Here is a 16,453-nt window from a genome sequence, read left to right as displayed (position 1 = left end):
CAAACCACCTTCCCTACCCTCTGGCTCCTACCCTTGCAACCGCCCCCGGTGTAAAACCTGTCCTATGCACCCTCCCACCACCACCTACTCCAGTCCTGTAACCCGGAAGGTGTACACGATCAAAGGGAGAGCCACATGTGAAAGCACCCACGTGATTTACGAATTGACCTGCCTGCACTGTGACGCTTTCTATGTGGGAATGACAAGCAACAAACTGTCCATTCGCATGAATGGACACAGGCAGACAGTGTTTGTTGGTAATGAGGATCACCCTGTGGCTAAACATGCCTTGATGCATGGCCAGCACATCTTGGCACAGTGTTACACCGTCCGAGTTATCTGGATACTTCCCACCAACACCAACCTATCCGAACTCCGGAGATGGGAACTCGCCCTTCAGTATATCCTCTCTTCTCGATATCCGCCAGGCCTCAACCTCCGCTAATTTCAAGTTGCCGCCGCTCATACCTCACCTGTCTTTCAACAACTTCTTTGCCTCTGTACTTCCGCCTCGACTGACAACTCTGCCCTTACTCTTTGCCTTTAAATATGTCTGCTTGTGTCTGTGTATGTGCGGATGGATGTGTGTGTGTGTGTGTGTGTGTGTGTGTGTGTGTGTGTGTGTGTGTGTGTGTGTGTGTGTGTGTGTGCGTGTGCGCGAGTGTACACCTGTCCTTTTTTTCCCCTAAGGGAAGTCTTTCCACTCCCGGGATTGGAATGACTCCTTACCCTCTCCCTTAAAACCCACATCCTTTCATTTTTCCCTCTCCTTCCCTCTTTCCTGACGAAGCAACTGCCAGTTGCGAAAGCTCGTAATTCTGTGCGTGTGTTTGTGTGTTTTGTTCATGTGCCTGTCTGCCGGCGCTTTCCCGCTTGGTAAGTCTTGGAATATATATATATATATATATATATATATATATATATATATATATATATATGATTACAGTGGTATCCTCTGTTTTACTGTCACCTTTCGAATTTTTTTTATAATTTACAGAAAAAAAATTTTGTTTCGAAAATGCCAATCCAGAAAAGTTAGATTTCTTCTGTTGATTAGTACCATTTAATACTATATCCTATGTGAAGGAGAGCTTCCACTTATAAGTTGGACAGATTTTATTTTTAAAAAGCATTTTTTTTAACTTTCAAGGGTAATGTGTCTTCACTGAAGTTGTTTCATACTAATTTCTTTGTTACAGTGTTCATTTCTGTTGTCTTTGTTGTAGTTATTTCTTATCACTTTCTTTGTTGCAGTTAGTTCTTTTCACATTCATTGTTGCAGATATTTCTTACTTTGTTGTAGTTTCTTGTCAGTTTCTTTGTTGTGGTTGTTCATTGCGGATTTCTGCATTGTAGTTGTTTAGTGTTAATTTGTTTACTGAAGAGGATTCTAAGAAATCTTAGACCATCCAGTGAGTTCTGTGTTTTCGTGAGGAATTTGCCGGTTGATTCAGTTGCAGTGTGTTTTGTGAAAAGGACTGGTGTAAATGTCTTCTGATTGGGGCCACAGGAGAGTGAAGTGTGCTGACTATCTACATATCCATAAAAAAGTGATACATAAGACAAAAAAACAAAAAACAAAAAAAGACTTCAATGTTCTGACAGAATAACAATTATAGTATCTGAACAAGGTGAAGCCTCCCATGGTGTAGATGATACGGATTCTGCATCGGTAGAGGAAGAATTAAATATAATACTACAGAGGTAGGTGTTAGTCCTGTTAAGAATCTGTGGTCAGTGAAGTAGAGTCATAAGCTCTATGCATCAAGAAAGCGCAGAGAACTTACTAAAGCTATGGATGAACACTACAGCAAAACTGACCACACTCTTCAAAGTAGAAATTCCATCTTCAGAAGAAAAAGAACCAAAGCACTCTTGCACCTCTTGCCAGGAATTTTTCACAAATATTAATTCAGCTGTTGAATATTGTGCATCCTGCAGTGAAAAAATGCAAGTTTAAACTATTATTCCAGAGACATTTTCAAAGAGAACATTTTTGAACCACATTCCATCAGTATCAAAGTACATGGTAGACAAACCAAGACATGTAAGGTCTGTAAAAGGAGTCTTTGGAAGACCAGATCACTGTTTAGGTCATGCTGTAGAAGCATTTAAAGTTCAGATAGTGCAGAACTCTTAAAATAAATGGGTTTGTTCTCACCAGAGTGACAACAAAAGGACACTACAACTGTAACAGTTAAAGGTAAAATAGTTGTGAAAGTGAAGTAGTACATGACTCACAGCATTAAAGAAACTTTTGCAGTGTATAATAGCAACTATACAACTTCAAATATTGGAAGATCAAAATTTTATGTATTACAAACTGAGTGGATAGTTCCACACCCACCTAGATGTCTGTTTAGGTGTGAACTGTGTGAATTTTGAACTTTTTGTGGTAACTTTGAAGAACTTACCAGAACATGTGATGCATGACACCTTGGTTGAGCATGTGAAGTCATTAGTAATCTGTGACATAAAGCAAGAGACTTGTTTGTTTCAAGAATGTGGTGACTGCCCTGGAAAGGGAGGACTGTCTTTAAACACACTTGGCCTGGAAGAGGTAGCAGATAACTCTGCAGAAATTACATATGCGACATTGGAGCAAAATAAACTAATTAGGAAAACTGTTGCCTTTGACAGTTTCATTGATGAACTTGGTAAATGGGCAGTGAAAGCAGTAACACACCAGCATCTGAAGAAATTGCAACAACACAGTGCAGAAGTGAAAGGTTGTGTACAGGCTGAAGAACTATGTTTAGTGCTTCACTGTGATTTTGCTGAGAACTGAACTGTAATTCTTCCAAAAGAAGTACAAGGGTATCGTTGGAGTAATGACCAGGTTTCACTTTTTACAGGAGTGATATATTTCCAAAACAAGACCACAAGTGTTGCAGTGATGACACAGGACATGACTCAGCACGTGCTTTACTAGCAATGCGCAAAATTCAACTGCAAACAGGCACAGAGAAGAGCATCATCATCATTCCTGATGATGCTCCTAGTCATTTTAAAAATTATTACCAGCTGTTTGAATTAAGTAAATCACTTCTGCCAACTTACTGGATATGCAGTGGTACTGGTCATGGGAAGGGGCCTTCTGATGGTGTTGGAGGCTTGCTGAAGTACCATGCTACAAAACATAACCCTTCCAGAGCAAATACAGCTACAATTCAGAATGCTGAGGATTTTACAAGAGTCGTGAAATCTTACACATCCACAGCCCTCATTCTTTTGTCCAAAGAGGAAATCGAAGAATTCGTGAGCAGATAAGAGAAGAGTGGTCCAAACAAACTACTCCTGTGAAAGGAATTCAGAAGACACATTTTTGGACTCAGTGATTGACTAACTTATAATGCATGCACTTTAAAGAGCATGTAAGAAGAAATTTCGTTCATTCGGCAAACACCTCAGAAACAGCAGGATAATATTCAGATTTACAACCTGAGAAGGGGTATGTTTGTGGTGTGTGAGACTGTGAGTGTTGGCAGAGATTATAGACACCGGTTATGAGTTAAACGAAATTGAAGTGAACTTTATCCTACCACACGAACCAGCTGCTTTATATAGGTTTCCAGCTGGAGGACAGCAACAATGCGATCAGTGCTCACTTCCTGTTCATAATGTTTTGAAGATTGTAAGTGCTCCAGTTCGTATTGGTTCATCAGGAGGGCATCACTCAATATCAAAGGGAGGTACTGAAGCAACGGGACACGTTTTTAATTAATTGACTGGCTAATTTCAGTATAAAACAGAGTCCACAGAAGTTGTATTAATTAAAACCTTTAAGTCTTTGGATATTTCACATACATTTCGGAACCATTTAAAATGCTTGAAACATGAGTCTCTTACTCATCTTTCAAAACTAAAATTATGTTAAAGAAGGCTAGGTTTTGATTTTTATGAGCCTGTTATGCAATAATGTGGTAGTAAAACAGGTTTTATGTATGGCAAAAATTTCAATTATTTATAAAACCTGTACCATCTAAAAGTGGAAGCTCTCCTTTCCAGAGAATGTAGAACTATATGGCACTAACCAACAGGAAAAAAACAAAATTTTATGGATTGGTATTTTTGGAAAAAAAATCCTATAAATTGTAATGTAAGTTACGAACACTGTAGTAATAGTTTTGACAGATAAATCCAAATGGAAGATTTCTTTGTAATCATAAAGCAGTTATCTTTAAAATAAAAAACAACAAAATATCTAGAATTGTTCCAGAGATACAGCATTTCAAAATTTTTCTTACAAAATTTGCATCTTCAAAATGGTATGCGCAGTGTCATCTTTGGAGAGCTATGAAGATAAGATTTTTTCCTAGCCTGCATGAATTGATATGGACTATGCGTAGAAGAAAGATCAGAGCTATGAGACTTGTTAAATACTTCTGTTGCAGGCCGTAAGTACATTTGATTCAATATAAAAGCCTTCTGTTAGGTTTTCAGATCCATTACATTTTGTTTCCTCAGCAGTAGCATTCTGTGTCATTTCGTACCATTTAAGTAGGTTTTAATGAATTGCCTGCAAATAGTAGGGTAATGGGTCTGTTGTTTCCTTGAATGTATGTCAATAGATTTTAATCATGATAGCAATGTAGCATCTAAAATGCAGTCCGTCTGTCCACTCACATGTCTAAGCTTCTTGGACATTCTTAGAGCAGTTCAATCAATATGCTCAAGAGAAAAACACACCTATAACATCCACAACTGTTTTATGTCTAACTATGCTTGTAAAATATATCTAAAAGCAAAGATGATGTGACTTGACAAACAAAATCGCTGGCAGGTCGATAGACACACAAACACACACAAAAAATTCAAGCTTTCGCAACCAACGGTTGCTTCTTCAGGAGAGAGGAAAAGACGAAAGGATGTCGGTTTTAAGGGAGAGGGTAAGGAGTCATTCCAATCCCGGGAGCGGAAAGAGGGTGTGTGTGTGTGTGTGTGTGTGTGTGTGTGTGTGTGTGTGTGTGTGTGTGTGTGTGTGTGAGCATACCTGTCCTTTTTTTACCCCTACGGCAAGTCTTTCTGCTCCCGGGATTGGAATGACTCCTTACCCTCTCCCTTAAAGCCGACATCCTTTCGTCTTTCCCTCTCCTTCCCTCTTTCTTGATGAAGCAACCGTTGGTTGCGAAAGCTTGAATTTTGTGTGTTTGTTTGTTTGTGTATCGACCTGCCAGTGCTTTTGTTTGGTAAGTCACATCATCTTCGTTTTTACGAGGGCTGCTATATATATTTCTGGCCTAATAATGAAAATACGAATATTTATCAACGAAAATGGTTTATTGTTTTTCAAAATATTCTCCATCAAGATTTATACACTTTTGCATGCGCTCAAACCAATTTTCGAAGCACTTTTTCCACTCCGATTGAGACACCTCCAAAACATGGTTTTTGAATGCTGCAACAGCATCTTCTGGCGACGAAAATCGTTGACCACGCATTTTTTTCTTGATGTGTGGGAATAAAAAGAAGTCATTGGGTGCCAAGTCAGGGCTGTACGGCAGATGACCCATCACTTCGACGTTTTGGCCGGTCAAAAAGGCGCTGGTTTGAGCCGATGTGTGACAGCTCGCATTGTCATGGTGCACAATGATTCGTCTTCTCTTGTTCATTTTTCGAATTTCTCCGAAGACTTCAGGCAAACAAATGGTGGTGTACCACTCAGAATTGACCGTCGTACGTTGCTCAAGCGGAACAGTCGCCACATGACCAGTTTTGCCGAAGAAACAGGCAACCATTTGCTTCGAAGTGCTTCTTCCACGAACAACTTTCGTTGGATTTGGCTCGTCTTGGAAGACCCACACGGTCGATTGCTGTTTTGTTTCGGGCTCATACGCATAGATCCATGATTCGTCACCTGTGACGATCTTATAAACGTCTTTTGAAGCACCGCGATCGTATTTTTTCAGCATTTCTTTACACCAATCCACACGAGCTTTCTTTTGAGCGATTGTCAAATTGTGCGGGATCCAACGAGAACAAACCTTTTTTACGGCCAGGTGTTCATGCAATATCGAATGTATGCTGGTGGGAGAAATGCCTAGGCATGCCTCTATCTCACGGTATGTCACATGACGGTCTTGCATTATCAGTTCACGTACGGCATCGATGTTTTCTGGCACAACGGCTGTTTTTGGACGACCTTCACGGAATTCGTCTTTGAGCGAGCGTCGGCCACGATTGAATTCGTTGTACCAGTTTTTCACAGTGCTATATGATGGTGCTTCGTCGCCATACAAAGATTTAACTTCATCGATGCACTCTTGTCGTGATAATCCACGTCGAAAGTTGTGAAAAATGATCGCACGAAAATGTTCACGAGTTAATTCCATTTTTGTGCCAAATTGATTTCTTCAAGTCCCTGTAAAAGAAAAAAAAAATTGTCGTAAGTCAAAAAGTTCTGAGTTCATTTATGCTAAAAAATGTCAAACTTTCCAATGGAAATGTCAGATTGCACCTGGCAACACTTAGTGTTGCCTAGGCCAGAAATATATATAGCAGCCCTCGTAGATATATTTTTCCCACTTGGAATGTTTCCCTCTATTATATTCATATGCTTGTAAAATGGTACTCATGCTGCTAGTCACCAGTTACATTCATATTCGACAAATGAGCACTGTCAAGAAGACCTGTGTGGTTGACATGGTGGTATGAAGTACAGTTTCTATGCTGTAGTCTTGTCACAGAGGATGCGTGGTGGGTGGTAAGAATAATTACAGGCTGTTTGTGGGATTAGTAGCCTAGCTTTGAAATACTGCCTCACTACTAATCAGGAGAGATGATGAAATTTGAATGTGCTTGAAGCCAGGTCACCTCTTTCTTGGAGAGGAGACCAACAATTGCTTGGTGCAAATTGTGTGGTAGTTTCAGCATACATTTTAATTATCTGCCACTTGTCACATTATCCACTCTTTCTTTGACTGATTTGTGTTCATTTTAATAGTCTTAACTATACTGCTGTATCTCATTTTTGTAGCTGCTTCAGAGCTCTTCTTTTGAATATCTACAAGCTAATATAGTCCTGGTCTAAATCAGTTTTCCTCTTTGCTTACTGAAATTAAGTAAGTAATCCCATAGTTATTGAAATTTGCTTTTCTTGTGTTCTAAATTCAAAACCCAATTCTTCAAGCTGTGAGAGACAAGTAGCATCTTTAAAATACTTGTACGTGTTGCATCTGTTATTTTCCAGTGTAGAATATATTGAACTATGTGGATGGATTTACTTTTGAAAGAAGAAAAGATAAGATAAAATTAAATTCCACAGCTTTGTGAACTACTCAAATTGCAGTAGTTTGTGTAGCAAGTGTTACCCAACGAAATCGGGCTCGTGGTTGGTGTTAACAACTGATGATTCTTCAATAGTAAGGACTTAAATAAACAGCAGTTTCAGAAGCAAGTAGTTAGCGTACTCTGTGTTGTCTTTAAACGATTAAAAGACAAACCTCTTTTGGGGGGGGGGGGGGGGGGCAGATGCTTCCTTCTCCTGTTGTATAGAATGGACCTCATTTCAGCAGGACATGATTCAGGTCCCTGGTATACCTAACAATTTTTGTTAATATAAAAATAAATATTTTGAGTGCACATAAAAATTTTTTAATTAGCTTCTAACAGACCTTTCCAACAATTCGAAGACAGTGAATGTGACAACTTCAAATCACAAAATTAGTGCAGCTAGATTCTAGTCAGTATAATAGTGATTTTTGAATAGAAATGACTGCAAACTGTAACAGAAAGCTTTACTTAAGCAACAAGAATTTTATTTGTTAATGTAACACATGTAAACAATTAATGAAGCCTACAATGCTGTGGCTGTGAATACAAAATTTAAAGTTTTCCAAGCATTTGTCTACTTTTTTTTTGTTGTCACTGCATAGAACACAAGCAGTTTTTGTAATTTTTTTTGAATGTTTTACCTATGCACGTTCTTTTTTGTACATCTCACTGGATATACTACACTTTCTGTCAAACTTTTTTGGACTCAGCTGACATCGGCGTCTTTTTGAAAGCTGGAGTTCTGTAGGAGCTTCACTATATTGTATTCCAGTACCCCAGGTTCTTGAACAAGACTTTTTTGATTACAGTTATCATCTTCGTATGTCCTTTGGGCTATTCAGATACTTGCCAACATTCAGCAGAAAATTTCTCCTCTCTTGCATAGAACTTCATGGAAGAATTTGATTTTCTTTTTCCATAACATATAAGCATTCAAATATCCTATGTCGACAATGTTGAGAAATAAGAAAGTAAGGCCATCTTCTTGTGGTTCTTTTCAAAGAATATTCATTAACATCTTGTCCGTTGTATCTACATCCTCTTTGATTGTGCTATAAAGCTAAATTATGTTTGATTTGCAGCTTTCAGGGTCGCGTCCTACATTTATGTTATGCTCAGTACTACAAAGTCAGAGCACTGGGACATGTACACCAAAGTAACCACATTATGAAAAAGATGAAAAAGACAGATGACATTACTTTCTTTATAGGGTTTGGTAACAAAGCTTCAGGTATTTCTTGCTTATTCTTCCTCATTGATTCTCTTGCAACATTAAATTGCAATTGGAAGAGACATAAAAAAAATATCAGTAGTGATGCTGTAACCTACTCTTGCAAGCTCAGTTCATAATTCGATTCAGCATCAACAAAAGCCCATACTTGCATTCTCTACATAGGTTTCGACTTCATATAACCCTCAGAAAGAGAAAAATTGTTTATCTATTGAAACATACAAATGAAGATTGTAATTCGACTTGAGTTGGTTGACAAACAATTTGACGTTGTCTCTGAGAGCAGCAAGTTCATCATTTTTTCTCCTTTTGTTTCTTGTAGTGATGTCATCAAATCTGATAAACAGACGACTGCTGAAATCCAATTCGAGACATTGAAGCAAGGAAAATGTCTCCTTTGTACATAGCATCTGTGATCCACAACAGTTCTATAGACTCCTGTTTAATTTTCTGAACACGCACAGTTATCAGCATTCCAAAATATGGGTACATTTCATCAGCATCATTCGGCAACCATTGTTTCTCCTTTTTCTGGATATCTTGCATTTCATTCCTCATAATATCTGTATACCTTTTTGTTGGTGGAGTCCACAAGGAATTCTTAAAATGCTGTTGTCAAAGAACTACTTGAAAGCTTTACTTGCTGATTCAGCTCCACTAGATGCTCCTGTAACTCCTGGAAGCACTTCAATATTATTATGAACTGATTGATGCGTAGTTTTTCGTGGATTTATCAACCAAGATCTTCCATTTTTACTTATAAGCTTTTTATCATTTGGTATATTATCATTATCATCATCAACACTATTTTCTATTTCATCTGCTATTTCTTCTATTACCTCTAACACATACTCATTTCCTGAAGATTCTGATTCAGTGTTACTATTTAGTTCTTCGCTATCACTATCATTCTGTGTCATGGAAATTACTTTTCACTAAGGTTCTCTGGGTTGTTCAGGTCATACATGTTGTGGTACCTTTATGACATTTTTGTTTCAGTAACACAAACAACACTTTCAACACCTCAGATCAGTGAATAAAATCTTCTCTGTTTTCAAACTGCGTCTATGGAAATAAAATTCCCGAGCTTTTGTTGGCTGTCTGCCATTGTTGTTAGGAGTAAAACCTATGATTGCTGGGGCTGCCACGGTTTTCTGCATATAGGTTGTGATTGCAGTTGAGGATGTCAGACTAACCTCCAGCAGTATACTAATGAAAGCTAAGCCACCGAAATCTAATATTAGCCAAGAAGAATAACGTGGCTTACACTTATTGCATGAAATGACAACTTGGCTGTCTTGTCATCTGACAAAGGAAATGACACTGTGGTTCTGAACACTGAAGGTACTACATTTGTTACATGAATTAAACCGGAAGCTTAGTTGCGGTCCAACACAGGCCATCATCAGAAAGACAGTGAAGTTATTAAAAGACTGCGGGTTACCAGGAAAGGTAGTTAAGAAATTAAGGCCTTGTACTGCAAGACCTCCCAGGCTTTATTTATTGCTGAAGATACACATTGTTAGTGCGATCAGTTTGCCCACCTACAGACTGGCAAAACATTTTGCAGGATTACTAGTGCCAAAACTGAAACATTTTGAACACCATGTTGAAATACTCAAGAAAATGAAAATAGGCCAAAATGATGTAATGGTTAGCCTGGACATTGTCACTTTTTACAAGGGTACCAGTTCAGGATACACTAGATATTTTGCCCTCACAGTTTCCACGTGGAAGCGTCAAGGTGTTCCATAATATTTGAATGACGACAGACTTCTTGTATTGCAATGAATATTATGAAATGACGGATAGCACAGTGATGGGATCACCATTGTCTCCGGCAGTAGTGAATTTCTTCATGGAGCACTTTGAGAAGTTTGCTCTGAGCTTTGCGGCATTGCGTCCATCTTGCTTTCTAAGGTATGTTGAAGACACCACCCTGATATTGCCTCACAGTGAAAGTTCACTGCAGCAATTCGTTGATTACATTAACAGTGTCCATTCCAACATTAAATCTACCATCAAGGTGGAGAAGGATGGCAAGCTACCGTTCTTGTATTTTTTAGTTAGCAAAAGGCAGGAGGCCGGCTTGGTCATTCAGTATACAGGAAACTGACACACTAATCAATCCGTCAACACCCATAGATTTCACCAACCCGTACACAAGATAGAGATCTTAAACATCTTAATATATGGAGCAAACGTTATTTCTGATAACAATCACCTACAGTCTGAATTGCAGCACTTGAGACATGTGTCCAGAAGAGAATGGTTATAACCAAAGAGACATTGCATACACTTTCAGGTGCCACCAAAGATGAATCAGCAGAAGAGGCCGAGCCAGCTGCTTTCCTGCCATAATGTTGGACAAGGAGCATTAAGTTAGGATGTGTGCTACAGAGACATGGATTTAGACCAGTGTTCCGTTCTGCCGCCAAGATACAAAGTGTCTGCACCCTGTCAAAGACGACAACAGTTCTTTGTGTGTCCAGTATATATGGTGTCCATTGCAAATGTGATAACATCTATGTAGATCACAGGTTTGCACAGTTACACAATGTTGTATCGAGTACAAGCAGCATATTAAACAAAGTGAGCATAAGTTGGCCATGTTCAGCACTGTTTGGAAAATGGGCACAAATGCAGTTTGAAAACATGAGTTTTGGCTCACGTGTCAACATATTGGAATATTCCGCTACTGGGGAATGAATAATAAGCAACAATTTTAACAGAGACCTCGGGATATCTAGTTCATAGGGTGTGTGTGTGTGTGGGGGGGGGGGGGGGGGGGGGGGGTGAGCTTTGGATGTCGAAAGGAAGCAAAGACAGATGCTTGATGCTTGTACAGAGGCAGAAATGGCAGTTTCAAATGTGGCTCCGGCCCCTCACATCACCTGATGTCACTTGGTCTCTGGTGGGCTGGAGCTGCTATGAGCTGCCGAACTCACTTTCCACATGTGTGTTGTTTTTGCCCTCTCTGCCTGGTGTTAGAGGCTACAATTTCACTTATATAAGTGGAAAACCATGCCAACCTGGCAGTCAGTGGTTTTACTCATGATGATGATGGCAGAGGGAGCCCTCAAAAGCTCAAGAATTTTATTCAAATTGACGTGGTTTGAAAATGGAGATTATTTTATTCAGGCATGCTGCAGCGAAGACGCTGAGGTCTCAGATAAGTGCTAAATAATAAACTAAACGAAGTTGGGCAAAACAACTAGTCATACTGCCAGTGTTTAAGGTACTGAAATGTTTGTTAGTGGCATAATTAATTTGGTGACATGAAATATTTTATAACAATTCCTGTGACACAGTTCTTATGATAATTTTTGAATAATGTGTATTTTACCAACAATGAAACAGGTCCTTGTTTGCTCCTTGCATTTGTCACAAATATGCAAAGTGTTTATTGGATGACAAACACAGACATTTTCCTTAGATCAGGCACACCAGTGGAATGAAGACAAATCATATCCGGAAAAATAAGTTCCCATCTTAATCTCTTAGTTATGTAACCAACACAAGAGACGTGAGGTACCGAGTGTATCTGAAAATAAGAGAGAGTGTCATTAAGTACAACCACCGATTTCGTGTCAAAATAAGAAAAAATATAGTTTTGGTTTCTTGACTTTCCCCACTTGGTAGGCTGAAGGTTAACTTGCATTTTTAAAAATGAATCAGTTGTCAGCAATCGGGAAGTGTTTCTTTTTTGAATCGTTTGGAATATTGTCATTAAAGAAAGCACAAGGAATTTTCTGACAGGTGAAAGGATTAAAATCCTTGTTTTTATAGCTACATAATGATTTAAAATGCTTTAATACTCAAATTACAGATTTTTAAGAGTATTACAGTTGCATTCCTCAAGGTGTAAACTATACATATCCCGAGAGAGGCTGCTGTGACATGGTGTAACTGTCTGCTATTGTACTATTTAGGTAAAGTAATTGTTGAAAAGAATATTATGAAGCATCCTATTCTTATTTAGCAGCATACTTACCAGCAGTACTTTCACCCCACAAGATGAGATTCTTACAGTATTAGTTGCAATGCTGCTAACGGGTTACCAAATATGTTACTGAACTTTTTTCTCCAAATCAAGTATTTATGTCCATTATTTCTGAATGTCCATGAATTTATGATAACTATTAGTTGTCATTTTCTGAGGCAGTGTTGTACAATATTGCATTTGGGAGCTTTAGCTGTAAAAACATGGAAGGTCTTTATTAGGGTATGAATGATTTGGGCTTAGCAGTCTAAAAATCTGATTTAACACCCACAAGAGGACACACTGTAAAAATATCATTAATTATACAAATGTGTAAGTCCTTTATGGTGTTTTGTTTCAGGAACCTACTAAGGAGAAAAAGAAAAAGAAAAAGAAAGATAAAGATAAAGATAAAAGGAAGGAAGAAGGTGAGGCAGCGTGAAATTTATGGAGTGGGCCATTTGAAAGAGAAATAGGTTTTTCATTTAGGACTGCTATATTGTGTGATTATTCTGTTTAAATTAAACAGATCATAAATGTGGCGTGGTGGTTTTAAAGACAGTGAAAGTAAAAATGGCAGCCCAGACACTGTCATTTGTTATTTGTACAAATAAATTTTTTATATATGTATTTGTATGTGTTGTTTTTAACTTTCACATAAGTGCAGCAGAAAAATAAAATCTTTTCTGTGCAAGCCCCTCACCTTTTCCATGTAAAAATAATTACTGTAAATGACTGACTGGTAATAAGTTCATACACTTACTTATGCTGTATTTTGAATTTCCATTTATGCGTTACTAAATGTGCTTGAATTTGAAAATATTGTCAAAAAGAGATGTGAAGCTCCTGCCATAATGGCAGCAGTCCCATCTTTACACCTGAGAAAGGACGACTGCGGTTGCAACAGTGGTTGCTTCTGTATTCTTAAAAAGACTAGCATTGTTATATGATAGGTGTGAACAACAATTAAGTTTTGATTGTCACTTTTGTGTGGCTTTAACAGTCAAAACTTTAATACTACAACTATTACTAAATCCTGATCTATTAAAAAATTATGTACAAGAAATCAATTAGTTGAAGAAAGAGACATACAATCTAGAGCATTTTTACTCATTAATCAAATACAAATGGTTACTGCAGTTACCTTGAGTGCTGAAATCATAAAAGTGGCAGAAACAACATCCAGTGAAATCATTGACCATCCATTTATAAAAATGTCACAGCAAACATTGCATATGGTAACAAATTACCAAGTAATGATGCCTTAGAAGGGCATGGTCCAACCCGACATGTTGAAGCCTACCCGGAAACTTTTCTCACAAGAAGAATACACTGAAAATAAGGCACTGCCAAAATTTTAGCTGCCAAGGCCCACTGCAAGAAGGTTTTATTTAAAAAAAAGGTTGAAGTTACTTATTTTTGCTGTATGGAGAACCTCTTACAGCAGTGGTTTGCACAGCTGTTAATGCATATTGAGCGAGTCGGTGAATTCGCAGACACAGTAATGACAAGTAACATTGCGTAATGTCCAAAGTGCACACAGCTGAATTTGAAATGCTTAAATCATACCAAACATGTCTCAAATAATTAATTTTTTGAGCAACATGAATTCAACAGCTAAGCTGTTGGATGTGTAATTGTTACACAAGCGATGCGAAAATTGAGGCAGTGTGATATTACATTACAGAAGACTGCCATTAAATGGGACTTTAATTTATTGACATGAAATATTTTATAGCAGTCCCTGTAAAACAGTTCTTATGCTAATTTTTGAATAACGCATATTTTACGTACGGTGACACAGATCCTTGTTCCCTGCAGTTGTCCAAAATGATAAGTGTCTTTTGGATGATAAAAACAAGCAATTTCTTTACATCGGGCACACCTGATACAAATCAGTGCATTCAGGCATTTCTTTGTAATTATTAGTACTGTGTCAATTAAAAGACTTCTGCAACTAAACAGTTCTTGTTTTAATGTTTGGTCCTAATTTGCCTTGAGCTTCATGAAAACAGATATAATGTTGTGGAAACCTTAATCTACTGATACTTACCACTTGCATTGTTGTATACTAATGTGCCATAGCATTCAATGACTGCAAAGTGGCTCTGACTTCTTTTATCATTTTCAAGTGCAGTTTGCACATAGATCTTCCACGATATTGACTTACTGCCTTTATACTTATCTTTTTAAGGGATAACAGGATCACGTCTGCTACAAATTTCTCTATACTATTACCTATTAATGACATTTGTAGATGTTTACCTGAAGTAAAGTAAATAATTTTGCAACTTCCTTTTCTGTGTGATTTTCTGAATCTGTGTAACCAGATGGCACAGTCTCATACATCTCTCTCAGTAATAGTGCATTGACTATGACAAGCAGCTCTAAATATTTCTTATAGTTTTTTCCACTCTTTTCAGAGTTTCATTTTGATGCATACTTTACATTTAGGTAAGTCTCTCTTCCATTTATACAATTTACTTTCAGATTTTATGAAGCGAAACAGTTCACTTTAAGTGCTTTCTTTCCCTCGTTTAACAAAAAATTTTACAGCCTTTTCTTGTTACTGGAAGCTATTACTGTAAAAGTTTCTTTGAGCTTGGAAGGTAATTGTATTTTTGTTCTGGACTTTAATTAGCACATCAGTCATTGTGCAAACCGCAATTCATGGAATCGTCAGTTATTGCCAGTTTCTTCTACTGCTCACACAATTCCTAATAAAATGTTGACATCATTGGAATAAATTTTTCAAGATATTAACTAATAAATAACATGTATATAGGTCTTCAGGAGAAATTAATGATGATGTAAATAAAATAGAAAGAAACTTCCACATGGGAAAAATATATTAAAAACAAAGATTCCAAGACTTACCAAGCGGGAAAGCGCCGGCAGACAGGCACATGAACAAAACACACAAACACACACACACAGAATTACTAGCTTTCGCAACCGATGGTTGCTTCTTCAGGAAGGAGAGGGAAAGACGAAAGGATGTGGGTTTTAAGGGAGAGGGTAAGGAGTCATTCCAATCCCGGGAGCGGAAAGACTTATCTTAGGGGGCCAGCACATCTAGGCACAGTGTTACACCATCAGAGTTATCTGGATACTTCCCACTGACACCAACCTGTCGGAACTCCAGAGATGGGAACTTGCTCTTCAGTATATCCTCTCTTCTCGATATCCACCAGGCCTCAACCTCCGCTAATTTCAAGTTGCCGCCGCTCATACCTCACCTGTCTTTCGCTCGCGAGAGAGAGAGAGAGAGAGAGTGAGAGTGAGAGTGAGAGTATATACCTATCCTTTTTTCCCCCCTAAGGTAAGTCTTTCCGCTCCCGGAATTGGAATGACTCCTTACCCTCTCCCTTAAAACCCACATCCTTTAATCTTTCCTTTTCCTTCCCTCTTTCCTGACGAAGCAGCCACCGGTTGCAAAAGCTCGAAATTCTGTGTGTGTGTTGGTGTGTTTTATTCATTGTGCCTATCTAGCGGCGCTTTCCCACTTGGTAAGTCTTGGAATCTTAGAAAGAAACTTACACATGGGAAAAATATATTAAAAACAAAGATTCCAAGACTTACCAAGCGGGAAAGCGCTGGTAGATAGGCACAGTAAATAAAACACACAAACACACACACAGAATTTCTAGCTTTCGCAACAGACGGTTGCTTCTTCAGGAAAGAGGGAAGAAGAGGGAAAGACGAGAGGATGTGGGTTTTAAGGAAGATGGTAAGGAGTCATTCCAATCCCGGGAGCGGAAAGACTTCCCTTAGGGGGAAAAAAGGATAGGTGTACACTAGCGCGCGCGCACACACACACATCCATCCGCACATACACAGACACAAGCAGGTGTGTGTGTGTGTGTGTGTGTGTGTGTGTGTGTGTGTGTGTGTGTGTGTGTGTACACCTATCCTTTTTTCCCCCCTAAGGTAAGTCTTTCCGCTCCCGGGATTAGAATGACTCCTTA

At 38.4% G+C, this 16,453-nt stretch overlaps 1 protein-coding gene across 1 annotated transcript in view; it reads left to right on the top strand.

Moving 5' to 3' along the window:
- LOC126272345 (H/ACA ribonucleoprotein complex subunit 4) overlaps positions 1–13,115 on the top strand; it is a 68,252-nt gene extending 55,137 nt beyond the window's left edge. The window contains exon 13 of the mRNA XM_049975143.1: positions 12,847–13,115. Coding sequence (XP_049831100.1) covers positions 12,847–12,927 — 81 coding nt within the window. The 3' untranslated portion in view covers positions 12,928–13,115. The remainder of the gene's footprint in view (positions 1–12,846) is intronic.
- Positions 13,116–16,453: the final 3,338 nt, after the last annotated feature.

This window comes from Schistocerca gregaria, chromosome 5 (assembly GCF_023897955.1).
Source record: "Schistocerca gregaria isolate iqSchGreg1 chromosome 5, iqSchGreg1.2, whole genome shotgun sequence".
NCBI classification, from domain to species: Eukaryota; Metazoa; Arthropoda; class Insecta; order Orthoptera; family Acrididae; genus Schistocerca; species Schistocerca gregaria.
This window is presented reverse-complemented; position numbering and strand designations above follow the sequence as displayed.